Source organism: Perca flavescens, chromosome 13 (assembly GCF_004354835.1).
Source record: "Perca flavescens isolate YP-PL-M2 chromosome 13, PFLA_1.0, whole genome shotgun sequence".
In the NCBI taxonomy this organism is placed as follows: Eukaryota; Metazoa; Chordata; class Actinopteri; order Perciformes; family Percidae; genus Perca; species Perca flavescens.
In genome coordinates, this window is record NC_041343.1 from 26567413 (window position 1) to 26582994 (window position 15582).

A 15582-nucleotide genomic window follows, 5' to 3' on the forward strand; every position below is an offset into this window, starting at 1 on the left:
AAATATTTGATAAATCCGGATTAAAACATACATACAGACTATATATGGAAGATAGCTCCGTCTCTTTCAGAAAAAAGAAGCTTTTTCAAGCTTTATAAGGTATCTTGATTGAGGATCATCTCTAAACAAATTTGTCATGAACACATCCTAAAACTCCAGTCTGCAACCGTACAAATGTTTTCTTTTATTATTATTTTCTACCTGCTCCTACACAAAATCTCTTTATTTCTCTCCTCAGCTAACATTTACAGAAGCCATGAGGAACAAGGCCCGTCTGTCCATCACAGGCAGCGTCGGGGAGAACGGACGGGTGCTGACGCCCGACTGTCCCAAGGCCATCCACACCGGGCCTCCCCTCCGCCAAAGCTCCGGCCTTGCCCTGGTCTCCTCCGAGCTCCCGTGAAAACCAAAAACCTCTCAAGTGCCTTATTTCAATAACAAGAAAAAAAACAATAATCACACCGTCCACAAAAACAACCGGAAACTTACCACGAAGAAACAGGATTCACACACCCAACGGGTCACCTCCAGTGGGCGAGACGGCACCGACAGAGGCGCTGATAACAAATCCCACTGTCTGAGGTACGACTTGTTGTGGCTTAATGATTTCTCTCCGAAATCTGTGGCAACCAGAGGCAGAACAATCTTGATTTTTATTTTTATTTTTTACTGTGTGGCCACACAGAAGCGTATGTTTGAATCAAAGGTCATGGGAATCCACTGGAGCCATTCAACCTTTACCACTCCAGTGATGGGGAAGAGGAACTTGAGTAATATCATGGTATATGATAAAGACGAAGACCAGAAAACTGTAAACTTGAAACTCAAAACTGTGCTTTTTTTTTTTTGGATTGCTGTGAATTGGCAAACAAACTGAACTACAATCAAGATTGTTTTTCAAACTGAACAATATTTGCTACACAGACATGAGCAGCGTTCAATAGACAACAATCACACTAGATATCAACAAGTGACACTGGGAGAGTTGTAGCCCAGTGCCATCAAGATATGATGAAAAATATTTGTATTCATAATAACAGAAATTAAATTAATTGATATTGAATAAATGAGCAAATATAGGAAACTGTGAAAATAAGTAAATATGTATATTCCATGAAAAAGAAAATGAAGACTTTAGCTGTACAAAGGGACTACTGTGTAACATGCTTGCTTTTTAAACAGATGTACATAGCAGATAATGTAGTGGACAGACAGACCTTTCTTTTTTTGTAAATCATCTTTAAAGATTTTATTCATCGCAATAATGAAAAAGATGATGCCACTTGAAGGAGGAGACGTGGGAAGCAGCGTTAAAATCTGTTGTGTTGAATACTTAACTGTATTATATAGGAACATTCAAACTCTTAATGTGAAGGGGTATCAACTGCCCAAATATTCTGATACCTGTTACATACAAATTCATTAATATATTCAACAATGAATGTTAAGTAGCTCCACCCCCAATCCTTAAACCACACCCCTCACTGTGCAGACGTAGACCCAGAGAGTTGCTCATGAGTAGAGCTTTATAAATCAAGTTTCCGCAGTCAGAATATAACTATTTTTTTTCATTCTTTGATCTATTTTTTGTACGGAGAAATTAAAAAGAAACTGTCTGTCTCCTGGTTTTAAATGTCGACAGTCCAGTGCTATCTGGGTAGATCTTTTAGACCATTATTTGTGTGGAGACAAGTCGAAACCATGATGCAAAATAAAATAAAATAAATGCCATTTATCACTCACTATGTTATTTGAAATGGCTATGCTATTTCCAGTAAGACGTCGAACCCGAACTGATGAAGCCACTGTTTGTATGTTGAGCAATGATTATAGAGCCCTTCCTTATTGAAACACTGTGGATCCTCCGGGGAGGCTGGACACACTGTACAGAAATGTATTTGCTCCAGTCTCGCTGACTAAAGTGTCCTCATCTCTCTTTTTTTGGGGAAAATAGAAGGACAATCTGCAATAGGATACAAAAAGCCACATCTTCAGCAGCACCAGCCGACGATGGCTGTGGTTTTGGTTTTAGTGTTTTGGTTTATTTCTAGTTCTCATCCGGTCCATTCCCGTACACACGTTTGTGGCCGGACAGCGACGTTTGCAGCAGAGAAACCAGCTGAAATATTTCAGGTCATGCCTTTTTTTTGTCCTGCCATCCGTCTTTAGAGCTAAAGTGTAATATGGCGTCTTATTTTGGTTCAATTGTACATCTTTATTTTGATCTTTTTTAAGTAAAAACTAATTTCAAGTTGCATTGTACTGTCATCATTTGACGTGGAGCAGGAACAGAGGAGCATGGTTGATGTTGGTGTTTGTGTCCTGCGAGCAAAATATGTCAACTAGTGACAGATTGTCATGATACTTTGTATTAATATGTATGGTCCCGAGAGGATGAATCCTGAAGTTTTTGGTGACCCCTTGATCAAGGCTGGATTACAAGCCATGCAAGGTAACTAACTTTCCAGGGACCACCAAAAGCCTCTGAATTGCTGTGTCGCAATTGGTTTGTAACAATTTGATTGATGTCACTTTGGTTGGAAATATACACCGCTTAAACCCAATATCAAGTGACATTATAAGGACTTAAAGGAATAGTTTGACATTTTTGGAAACAGAGACACGTATTCTTCCAGCAAGGCACTACTCCCAGCCAAAAAGTAGTCCACCATATAATCTCCCTGTGAAAACAGGATGGATGGATGGATGGATGTTGTACAGTTTTAACAAACAAGATATAAAATGTTAAATAGTGCACTTTAGAGGTGATGGTGAGGGATTTTTTGTTTTAACCTGCAGACAATACCAGGCTAGCTGTTTCACCCTTCTTCCACTGTTAATGCTAAGCTAAGCTGTAGACCTGAGTGTGGTATCGATTTTCTCTTCTAAGTTGTGTAAAAAAATAAAAAAACAATAATGAAATTTCCCAAAATGTTGAACTATTCCTTTGAAGTCTGTGCTACTTTATTATCTCATTTTGAGGATGGTCCCTGTGTGTTAACGTAGCTTTAACCTTCGCTTATATATTATTTGTGTTTAATCTAATTACCCAATATCGCACCAGGTATAAGGCATACACATGTACACAGTGCACAGAGATAGAGAGAACTGTTAAAAGGGGCTTTTAGCGCCACCATCAGGCCCAAAATTCCACTTTCACACAAACAAATGTAATTAAACAAGCAGATTGCCATGAGATGAAGCCTCATAATCTATTTTATAATCTAAAAGGCAGTTGATTTCTCAGCAACACTACGTATGTAAATTATAAATATTATCTTTGGCAATTTTTTTATGTACATATGGTCACCTAACTATTGTTCATTGACTATTATTAACTATTGTTAAGATTCACGACTGCAGTTTTAATTTGTAGATTAATTGACACATGGTGCTAATTTAACACTCAATTGTTGCCTATTGTAGCTTTTAGGTTTTAAAATGTGGTCATAGTAGTGGTTCTCAGGTGATGCAATTCTCAGGTGATGCAATTCAAATTGTATGTGTATTTCCCTGCAGATTTTTTGGGGCCAATTGTGTTATTGCATTTTGGTAATTATGTACAAAACAAGGAATCGGAGATATTCAAGCAGTTTAGGACCATGGATTTTGTTTTTTAGTTTGTGCTCACCTTTCTATGAAAAGAAGTCAGTTACCAATTGTTTCCCTTATCCTGGTAATGAGTATTGGTTTTATCCCCAGTCCGATGCCCCTGCTAGTGCTCACAAAATAGTTTGACCACTTGGGAGAGACCCTGAATTCATTCAGATATTTACATATTTGTCCACTACAGCGCACCTGCACACACCTGCAAAATGTCACCCAATCACGTTGAGGAAATTTGTACTTTGGTACAGCTGACCCCCACTGGCAGTGCTGGAATGTAACTAAGTGCATTTCCCTAACTACCAGGTCGGCACTGTCGCCTGCCTGCGAAAAAACAATATTTATATACATATATATATATATATATATATATATATATATATATATATATATATATATATATATATATATATATATATATATATATATATATACTTCATCCATCATGGAATTACAGTGTATTTGTTGACCTTTAAACCCAGCTTCATATCTTGTTTGTAGCTTGTAGCCATAGAGCTCCAGCTTTCAGGCAATATGTTTGGTGTCTTTCTAACGTTAGCACTTCTAGAAGTTTAGTTATCTGGCCTGGAAGACAGTGACTTTTCGGAGACTTTTCTAAGTCTTTGCACAAGTATATCCAGACTTTTGGGGGTATTTAGCTTATGACACACAAATATTTTTTTGTTTACTTCTTTCATTCTCGGTGTGTAATCTAAAGGGAACTATACTAAATAATGAATGAAAAGTCATAGCTCTAATAAGCTAACGCTTAACTTTTTCGGTCAGAATAAACTTGCCTTGGTTTGTCACTACTTGAAACGTAATGACTTATTGTTCATTTATCACTTTTGAACATGTGTGTTTAAGTTGTATAGTTTGGAAATCACAATTACCCAGAGCCCACACTGACACTATGCAATGCTTATTTTGTCAAACCGCCAGTTTAATCCTCAAAATCATTCCAAATAAATGAAGATTATTAAAATAGTCTAATTAAAAGCTGGAAAAGTAGAACCATGACATGTTGACATGGCATTTATGCCTAATAAATGACTTCAACAACTATCAAAATAGGAGCCAATTAATTTTCTATTAATAAGTTGCATTGATTAATTGACTAATTGTTATATTCTGTAATACATCATATTTTAGAAGCCAATCTCACATTTTGTGTGCAAAGTTGAGTGGAGCTATGCTTTGAAATTCATTGACATCACCAGACTTTACACACTAAAAATAACTGGCTAAGTTTCCAACAGAATGATGAGGGAGACGTCAATTAAAGTGTGGCCTTTAATGTTTCACATACAAATTATATATTTTTATGAAATATGATGCATTAATATTGATTAAACTACCAAAAATAACTCATTAGCATTTGTTCCATCTAGCTACAACATTACAATGCTGCTTATACTTTAATCTTTAATTCTGAGGTGATTCAGCTTCATTGTTATGGTTATTTATATGAGTTAACTGGATGCAACTCAGTACAAACACAGAAGAATAATCATATTTATCTGTAAAAACACTGAGTTTGCTTTTGTTCCATCATCATCATCATCATCATCATCATCCGCTTCAGATATCTTCTTGAAGATTTTCCAGATGTTTATTTTGTCCCATATTCACTACTGAGCTCCCAAAGGGACCTTAATTATATTTAGTGTCTCAAAAACAGAATACAATTCCCAGTTGTTGGTATAGTTACTTCAAAAAAGTTACACTTAACCATTGCCAGCCCAGTGTGGGCTGGCAATGGGGGTGCTGGGTCCGAAGATGGCTGGACTGGCAGATGGGGGCGCTGGGTCTGAAGATGGCTGGACTGGCAGATGGGGGCGCTGGGTCTGAAGATGGCTGGACTGGCAGATGGGGGCGCTGGGTCTGAAGATGGCTGGACTGGCAGTGGGGGTGCTGGGTCTGAAGATGGCTGGACTGGCAGATGGGTGTGCTGGGTCCGAAGATGGCTGGACTGGCAGTGGGGGTCCTGGGTCCGAAGATGGCTGGACTGGCAGTGGGGGTGCTGGGTCCGAAGATGGCTGGACTGGCAGCAGATGGGGACTGGCAGATGGGGGTGCTGGGTCCGAAGATGGCTGGACTGGCAGTGGGGGTCCTGGGTCCGAAGATGGCTGGACTGGCAGTGGGGGTGCTGGGTCCGAAGATGGCTGGACTGGCAGATGGGGGTGCTGGGTCCGAAGATGGCTGGACCGGCAGTGGGGGTGCTGGGCTGTGTTCCTCAGTGCGGCTGCAGACTTGCTGTTCCAGTGCGTGGCTATTGGCAGCAGAGGACTCTGAAGGGGGGGTTATTTCTGAGAACAGAGATCTTCCAGTTAGTCCCGTCAGGGAGCGGAGCAGACAGGGAAGTACAACAACAACAAACTAGACTAGATCCAACTCTAGAAGGCTGGTGAAAGAGCATACTCAGTGGTCAGCAACAATCCGGCAGGGACAGGAAAGTCAGACTGGCATCTGAAGGCAGATGATGGAGCAGGATGAGTAGCAGGGGCGCTTCCACTCTGTGGAACATGTAGGCGGGAACAGAAACACAGACAGAGAGAGAAAAAACCAAGAACACCAAACACACGGCAGGCATAACAAAATGAAGAAATAAACGAAAACACATTCTCACACACACACACACACACACACACACACACACACACACACACACACACACACAGACTGTCACCGTGCAGAAGTCACAGCAGGCCGGGGCGTGACATGAGCTACCTGTCGACTAGCTACAACAATACAATGCTGCTTACTCACCATCTGCAATGATAATTCACTTTCATAAGGTATCATATATTGTCAATTTTTTTATAATGAGTACTTTTACTTCTAATGGAGTATTTTTACACTGTGGTATTGCTACTTTAACTTAAAATATAAGTATAAAAAGCTCCTTATGATAAAAAAGAAACTTCTAAACAAAAGATGAATACAATCTACATCTGAATCAATGCAATGAAACGTTAAAATGGGTTGGACTGTTTACCTGTTCTCATCTTCATCATGAAGCACGAACCAAACAAAGGAGCACTGAGCAGCAGGGGGGGGGCTGGAACAGAGGCTCCTGTAGCGCCTCCTGGAGGGCACTCACCTTAGTAGAGGCTGAAAAACTGGTTCTGCCACGATTGAATATAATCCTTACCCACCAGTGCATCTATGGAAATGCCTTCCCCCCATCTGAAAGAACTACTCACCCCTCTAACTACAACTCGATTCCCTCCATTCAACAAACTCAAACCGCATCCTTCCCCCCAGGACTAAGCTCAGCACCGTTGGTTATCGGGCTTTCTGTTCTGCCGCTCCTCCGATCTGGAACGCCTTACCCGACCATCGGTGGGCACCTCAAACTATTGAGACTTTTAAAAAAACGACTAAAAACATTTCTATTTAGCAGAACTTATGAGTTTTAATTAACCCTGCAAGTCATTGCGCTGTCTATTTGTATTTTATATTGATGTTTTTACCATGCTTTTACGATCTTAACTGTAGCACTTTGAGATTTACTCCAAATGTAAAGTGCATTACAAATAAAATCTATTATTAAATCTATTATTAAGTCTCCTCGGGACTCAGGACCCACTCCACCTGTGAGCCATTGATCTAATCCAGTGTTTCTGAAATGGGGGTACGTGTACCCCTAGGGGTATTTTGGAGAACTGCAGGGGGTACGCAACATTTTTTGCATGTTTTTCAGTTTTAAGACTGTAGTTACTTCTACTGTCTTTTTTTTTCAACGTTTTTGTCGCTGTTTCTGAAGTTTGTCACTTTTTTTTTTATTTTTTAAGGTTTTGATGCTTGTTCTGACCTATTCTTGCCTTTCTTCCTTACTTTTTTTCTACTGCCTTTTTATCTTCGAAGTTATTTTTTTTTGGGCCATTTTCAGCCTTTATTTCTACAGGACAGCTGAAGACATGAAAGGGAAGAGAGAGGGGGGAATGACATGCAGCAAAGGGCCGCAGGTCGGAGTCAAACCCCAGCTCGCTGCGTCAAGGAGTAAACCTCTATATATGGGCGCCCGCTCTACCAACTGAGCTATCCGGGCGCTCTTCTTCAAAGTTTTTGTCTCTTTTTTCAAAGTTTTATTCTGCTATTTTCAAAGTTTGTCGCTTAGGCTATTTGAATTTTTCACTTTTGTCGCCCTAGTGTTGCCTTCCTTCTTTCTACTGTTTTTTTTCTAAGTTTTATTACTATTTTCAACCTATTCTTGCCTTACTTTCTTCTTTCTACTGTCTTTAGGGTCTAACCCTAACCCTAAGGTCTCTGCCAGAGCCTAACCAAAGCTAAATTAGGATAGGTGTTGGGCTAACCTTGGTTAAATTAGCCTAGGTTAGGATGAATTAGATTGGGTCAGGTGGCATTAAGTTAGGACATTGTTATTTGCACAATGCTCTTTGACTGTATAACTAAATTAAAGCCAACATCTAGGGTGTTATCATGTGGTTACAAGGATAATTGACGGTGGTTGCTAATGTTTTAAAAGAATATTTTACTTTTCTTTACTTCTGTTTTGACAAATCTGAAATGCTTGCCGTCTCCCTCAATTACCTCTCTCTATTTGGTGCCATTTTTCTGATTGCTCTACTTTTATCTTAATTGATATATATATATATATATATATATGTGACCTGATTGGCATTGGTATTCTGAGTTGCTGCATAACTCAGAGATATTCTCCATCTTCTTCGCATTTATTTCCTTCCTCTCTACCTTCAGTCATTGCTTCCTCACTTCCCTCTCCACCTTAAATTCTTGTCTGCGTTTGTACATGACCAGCTCCCTCCTTCGGTCAAGCAGCCGCTCTTTTTCTGCCATTTTCTCTGGATTTCTGAGGGGATCTGTAACCAAAAGCATATAAAAGGTTAAGTCTGGAGTCCAGCTGTACACTCACACCCGTCCCAAAAGGAAATAATCAACATATTTGTTTTGTTGCAAGTTGTTAAAAATACATGTTGGCCTGGCGCCATAAGTGAGATAAGATATATCTTAGCTAACACCTCTAATTAACACACCTTGTGTGTTTCATTGTAACGGTTCAATGTAATGTAATTAGCCTGTATTAGTCACATGGGCAGGTTTTCCGACTACTTTTACTTACTTTCAATGAATTTAGTGAATAATAATTTCACTTTTTAGGACTTTAAATGAAGGACTTTTACTTGTAACAGAGTTTTTTCTTTTTTTTAATAGTGGTGTTGGAACTTTTACCACTGAAGAAACTGAATACTTGTTCCACCACTGATCTACTGTGATCTAAAAGGAGGCTATACATATACATGCATGACATTTTATGTGACAAAATGTAAATTTACTTTCTTACCATGACGCAGGAGGTAGCTCTCATCCACAAAGGTCGATTGGATGTCCCTGGCAATGTTGTCTATCTTGCCATTGAGCCACCAAATGTACATTCTTTAACGCACACTAAACATTTTCCTCTCCTTCTCCTGGTTCTTTCTCTTCATCTTTTCACCCCTCTCTCTTTTTAAACCCTCCTCCTCCAAATGCTGCTTTTCTCTTTCAATGATCTCCCTCTCCTTTCTTGCACTAGTGGTAGAGGGCGTGTTTTCTGCACAAGACAAAGGGCTCTCACCCTTTCGCCTGCGCTCCTTCATGTTTGTGCCTACGAAGAACAAAGAGCTCACATCCCTTCGTACTCGCAGCCTGGTGGTATAACGCTGGTCATCTTCAGAAGATGACGACGAAGGGCTCTCACCTCTCCATGCTTGCTGCCGCCTTGGAGTAGTAGGCTGCTTGTCTTCGGAGGATGAAGAGGAAGGGCTCTCAAACCTTTGTACTCGCTGCCTGGTGGTAGAAGGCTCATCCTCTTTAGAAGAGGAAGACAAAGAGCTCTCTCCCCTTTGCCTGCTCTCCTTCATGATGGCAGAAGGGTTGGTGCCCACAATGAACAGAGAGCTTACATCCCTTCGTACTTGCTGCCTTAAGGTAGAACGCTGGTCATCTTCAGAAGATGACGACAAAAGGCTCTCACCCCTCCATGCTTGCTGCCGCCTCCGAGTAGTAGGCTGCTTGTCTTCAGAGGATAAAAAGGAAGGGCTCTCAAACCTTCGTACTCGCAGCCTGGTGGTACAACGCTGGTCATCTTCAGAAGATGACGATGAAGGGCTCTTACCCCTCCATGCTTGCTGCCGCCTTGGAGTAGTAGGCTGCTTGTCTTCGGAGGATGAAGAGGAAGAAGGGCTCTCAAACCTTCGAACTTGCAGCCTGGTGGTACAACGCTGGTCATCTTCAGAAGATGACGACGAAGGGCTCTCACCCCTCCATGCTTGCTGCCTGGTGGTAGAGGGCTTGTGTTCTGCACAAGACAAAGGGCTCTCACCCTTTCGCCTGCCCTCCTTCATGATGTTAGAAGGGTTGGTGCCCACGATGAACAAAGAGCTCACATCCCTTTGTTCTTGCTGCCTGGTGATAGAGGGCTGATTTTCTGCACAAGACAAAGGGCCCTCACCCCTTTCTCTGCGCTCCTTCACAATGTTAGAAGGGTTGAGGTCTTCAGGAGACGAAGGTCTCTCACTCCTTCGTTTGGACTTCTTCGAAGAAGAGTCCATATCTCCAGAAGACCGAGGTCTTGTAAAGAAGTTTTGTCCAAAAATGGATCTAAACATTTTCTCAATGATTTTTGTTGTATACTGGCGTTGTGAAACTGCAAGTACAAACACACACAGCAATTACTTCACTGATAATCACATTATTGTTTCAAGCAGCACACTAAGCAAGTTATTTCACTTAACTAAACCTTCTAACTTAACTTAAATAAACTGAGAAATATTTATCTGGTCACACATCATTATTGCACTGTGCTTGATAAAAAATGAAAAAGGTCTGCGACAAATATCCCTTAGAATAATAATAATAATACTTATATTATATAGACTTCAGACTACAGTATAATGTACTTTCAAATAAATCAATCAAGGATTAATGTATGTCAGACACATAAACAGTACATATATCCATTGACATACTATAGCTGCAACTAGTAGGCTACAGGCATTTGCAACACACAGGCCCTATTTTCAAACCACACCAACCCATAGAAATAAAAATGGATAGAAAGGCCATTTCCATTCAAATCAACGTAGCAGAAAGGTGTACCGTTGCCATGTTAAGGTATAAACTGCCATCATGCCATTTTATTTCTATGCACCAACGTCACACAAATGTCATAAAACATACCAAAAAACAACAACATAAAAAGCAAAAAGGTGCCGACAACAGTTTAACATCTTGAAGCATCTGCAGACCACTAGGTGGCGGTGCTACGACATGATACGCTCCACTAAAGGCACAGCCAGCACAAATACAACGGCTCGACGTTAGCACAGTAGCTAGCTAGCTAGCTACATAATACAACTGCTCCACCAAAACACGGAAAGAGCAATGCACGGCTACAGTTCAAATTACAACAGTTTCACCAAAATATGCAGCTGCTAACGTTAATATTAGCTGAAGCAACACACTCTTTTTGTTTGGAAAATATATCAATTAATTTAGCATATTTTTCACCAGAAGCCAACCGTTTTCTCTCTCTTTTTCTCGGCTCCCCCCTTTGGTCGTTTCCTGCATAGACAGTATGGTTTCGTGCCGCGATTCATTTTCTTTTATCTTGGTGGTGGTAGGGCTGGGCGATATATCGATATAAAAAATATATCAATATATTTTTAAATGAGATATGGAATTAGACCATATCGCATATATCGATATAGTTCAAATGTGATCCTTACTCCCATAGATATATACACAGATGTCGCCTTGAGGTTCTAAACATACGTCAAAACCGCCGCCATCTTGGAACAGGGGTCCGAAGCATTCAGATCAACGCTAAAGATGCCGGACTTTTGTACTGCTTAATTATGTTCGATAGAGGAAATGAAAAGAACAAACAACAATGAATAACATTTAACAGGTGACAATGTGTTTTATGATTATGTATGCCTCCTTCGACCAGCAATCTGAGCTCCGGCGGCAGCGGAAGGCTGAGAGCTCCGTGGCCGGCCGCAGCGTCTCTTCCCCCGGGAAAAACATAGCTTTGCCTCGCTGCTGCGCCGGTCCCCGCTGATCCAGATCGGACCAGCCAAAGACAGAGTGGTGATCGGTAGGATCTTACACGTAGTCCAGGACGACCTGTATGTCGATATCGGCGGAAAGTTCCACTAAGTTTGCCGGTGGCAGGCGGACGGAGAGAAGCTACAGCGGGGCAGCAGAGACCGTCTGCGGCTGCAGGATCTGGAGCTCACTGCCCGTTAAAATGACATGTAACGCATAAATACATACAGAAATAGATAGTGGAGGAATGAGCCTGGACATTTCAGTCTGTTTTAAACTTCACCTTGAAGCAGAAACTCTTAGTTCAGAAGGGTGAAGTTTCCGTTTGGACTCAGATCTGTGAACCGATCATAATAAATATTCTTTGTATTAACACATTAATTAGTTTCTTTGTTTTGTAGTCGATAGTTCATCTTTTAGTTTACTTAAGTGGAAGCAGTATCAAGTGGAAGAATGGGACTATAAACCTAGGCTTACAGGCATGAGGCATTACATTTTGAACAAAGTAGATTATATTAATATCAAAAGCTTAATTGACCTTTGGAACGAATCACAAATATGGAGCTTTGATTTCAAAAAAGGTACTCCTGTTATACAATATTTAGGTTTACATTTTATTATTTGAACAGCTGAGCATTTAATCATGAACCAGGTGAAGAAACCGGTTTATTATTTATTTGATTTTGCAACTGTTTCTATGAAACTACTTGTGACATGTCATATTTGATTTTGGCTTTGACTGAACATTTGCTCTCACTTTGCGGAAAAAAATATCGGGATATATATCGTATATCGATATTCAGCCAAAATATATCGGGATATGACTTTTGGTCCATATCGCCCAGCCCTAGGTGGTGGTCAGTCATAGATACACTACGGTGGTCAGTGATAATGGATTCGGCGCTAAAAAAAACATTTTGAAACTATCATAGACTTCTATTGTAGTTGCTCGCTCTCGCCGTTCACGGGTACCGACGGGTACATGGTACTGTAAACATTTCCATGGCAACAGCGACTTGGACCAAACAATGACGTCGTTGCAACGCTTAGGATTATGGGTAGTGTTGTTTTTCTACATGCGATCGCGAATAAAAATAACTTTTTGAAAAATAACTTTTTGAAAAATAACTTTTTGAAAAATAACTTTTTGAAAAATAACTTTTTGAAAAATAACTTTTTGAAAAATAACAAGACAAATTATTGACAATATTTCTACTATTAAGTAAGAATAATACAAATAATAAAAACACTACAATGAAAGCAGTGTTTTCTACAACTAGCTATCTCAAAAGACACCTTCACTGTAACACAACAAGACATTTTTGTTTTAGATCAACAACCCACAGATAATTTTAAAACAGGACGTATTTAGTCATATGTTTGAGAAATAATCTTTAATTCACATGTGATCTGTGATAGAAGCTGCAGAATGTCACAAGTGCAGGGACTGCAAACCTCTCAGCTAGCTAGTCAATTCAAAGAGTATAGAAATTTCTTCTTGGTCAATTTAAAGTGTCTTCGAGTGCAAGGAAACACTACACATGCAGTCAATTTTTTGCACATGCAATTTAGGCAACACGTAATGCAACATTTAATAATTAAAATTATTATAAGAGACAAAATGCATTTGCATCTCCTGATCACAGACAGCACATCTGATAGCTGGAATATAGCTAACTGATGAAAAAATATATTTATTTGACAGAAACATGTGAGGAAAGTAAATGTACTCCTTCCCCAACAAAATACGGCTCCAGGTCTATAACTAACTCTCAAACGACCGAGTGTGTGGTGACAGACGCGGCAGTGGAGTCTGCTCTCTTCACCTGCACAAAACGCACCCAAAAACGAAAAACCTTGCTTTTCCTGCAAGGAAAATTATGTACACGATTTCGTGACAGACTGGACTTTGTGCAACCAGCACAAACACAATAATTTACCATTATGACTAAAACTTTATCTATATCTCGCTCTCTCTCACCACTGTAGAGTGAGAAGCGAGCAGGAGCACAACCTATTGTTTACCTCTGCCTACGTCATATGACGCGTTGCTAGCGGGAAAGGCTATTTCAGAGCCTAGATTAAAAATGGGCACCCTTTCATCAAATTTCTGCTTTAGGGTTTGTGTAACATAGCAATTTCTACTTATGTGTTTTTAAAAGACCTCTTCAGACAACATTAAGTATTAATTCAGTTATGAATTCAACCTGCACATTGCTCTTTAAGAGAAATAGTTGAGTAAAAAAGTAGTTTCAGCTCTGCTGTAAAGTGCGACTTACCTCTCCAAAGGATTGTTTTGAAAGAAACTCTGTGTGCCACTGTAGTTCTGTTGCTTTGTTTTGTTTTTGATTTTAAATAAAAGCAGAAGTTGAGTCTACCGTTGTGCAAAGTGTACGTTCAGTTACGCGTTCTGATTCGTCGACTGACCGTAGTCTCCCCCAATTAAATCGCTCCGTTTGACTGTAGATTACCAATTGGAAACGTGGGATTCTTGACCGCAGACTACCAATCACACGCCGACATTCAAAGCTGAACCTACTGCTGCGGTCAACGGAGGTCTCCGGTGATCGTAGTCTACAGTATTTCTGGTAAGTCTGAATGAAATAAGTCTTTATAACACTCACTGCTTATATTTTTACTAAGCCTGAAATAATTAATTCTTCATTACACTCACGGTTTGTACTTCCCAGTTGATTTTTTTGATCGTTTGGGAAAAGCTAATGGTATCAACTAAAGCTAACTTAGCTAGCTGTACGTTTTAGTTTCAAATCAATTAATTAAAATGGCAAATTGTATGAATTTGATTGGAGAAAGAAGCAGAGTCCCAGATCATTCTTTACTGTGGTTACAATTTCTTAGAAAGACTGAGGCTCATTGTCATGTAGCTTATCAGGAGAGTTTACAAAATTCATCCACAAAAAGGAAAGTCAGCAGGATTTTACCTGTTAACTTCTTATCGTCCAGTTTACAGCAATCAACCCTTCTGAAAATTAAGAATGATATACAATTATGTTTTAGAGAACAAGAAAATCTAGATAACTGGTATGTCAGCCTTTGTAAATTGATTAAAGAAGATATAGAGTCTTATATTAAAGATGGAGACAACTACAATGTTACAAAAAAGACATTCAATATGAAACCTTATTGGAACAAAGAGTTAAAAGAATTGTGGCAATCTATGCATAAAACAGAAAATATGTTTCTGAAGTGCTTACATAATAATATAGAAAGGAAGAAATTATTAGAAATCTTTAAGAATAGTCAGAATAGGTTTGATAAACGATACAGATTCTACAAAAGACGTTATCAAAGAGGATTGGTATTAAACCTAAAGAGAATCACCCAAACTATTTGATATTTTGTGTGATTTATGTTTTGAATCCGGCAAAATACCATCTATGTGGCTTAAATCAATTGTTAATCCGATACCAAAATCCCAAAATGAGAATCCAAGGGTGCCTTTAAATAGAGGGATTAGTCTAATGAGCACAGTTTATAAACTGTATTCTACAATACTTAATGAGAGGCTCATGTTGTATTTAGAGAAAGAAGAGCTCCTTGTGGAAGAACAAAATGGGCTCCGTAAATCAAGATCATGCTTAGATCACATTTTTGTATTGTGTATAATTATAACTAAAAGAATAAGTGAAAATAAGCCAACATATTCGTGCTTTATCGATTTTCACAAAGCTTCGTGGATCTGATTGGTTGATTTGGCCCGTCTATCACTAACATAGGTGATAGACAGATGGTTCATCCAATCAAATAACCAGTATTCCACCCCTTCCCAAAAGTTCTCCAACGGAAAGTTCCCAGATGGATATGCCGAGCAAATGCGAGGCAATCCATCTGGCGGAGTCAGGTTAGCTCAGTGGTTAGAGCAGCTGTAAATAACAACTG

General features: G+C 39.6%; 2 protein-coding genes across 3 annotated transcripts in view; one reads left to right on the top strand and one right to left on the bottom strand.

Moving 5' to 3' along the window:
* Positions 1-2251, top strand: part of gria4b (glutamate receptor, ionotropic, AMPA 4b) — a 123830-nt gene extending 121579 nt beyond the window's left edge. For both annotated transcript variants that reach the window (XM_028594487.1, XM_028594488.1), the window contains exon 16: positions 239-2251. In XM_028594487.1, the coding sequence (XP_028450288.1) occupies positions 239-403 (165 nt within the window). In that variant the 3' untranslated portion in view covers positions 404-2251. The remainder of the gene's footprint in view (positions 1-238) is intronic.
* A 5554-nt stretch (positions 2252-7805) lies between these two features.
* Positions 7806-14651, bottom strand: LOC114566379 (putative protein TPRXL). The gene is made up of 3 exons (XM_028594781.1): positions 14625-14651; positions 8936-10279; positions 7806-8453 (listed from the first exon to the last, which is right to left on the bottom strand). Exon 2 carries the CDS (start codon positions 10239-10241, stop codon positions 9030-9032), a length of 1212 nt encoding a protein of 403 aa, XP_028450582.1. The 5' UTR covers positions 10242-10279; positions 14625-14651; the 3' UTR covers positions 7806-8453; positions 8936-9029.
* Positions 14652-15582: the final 931 nt, after the last annotated feature.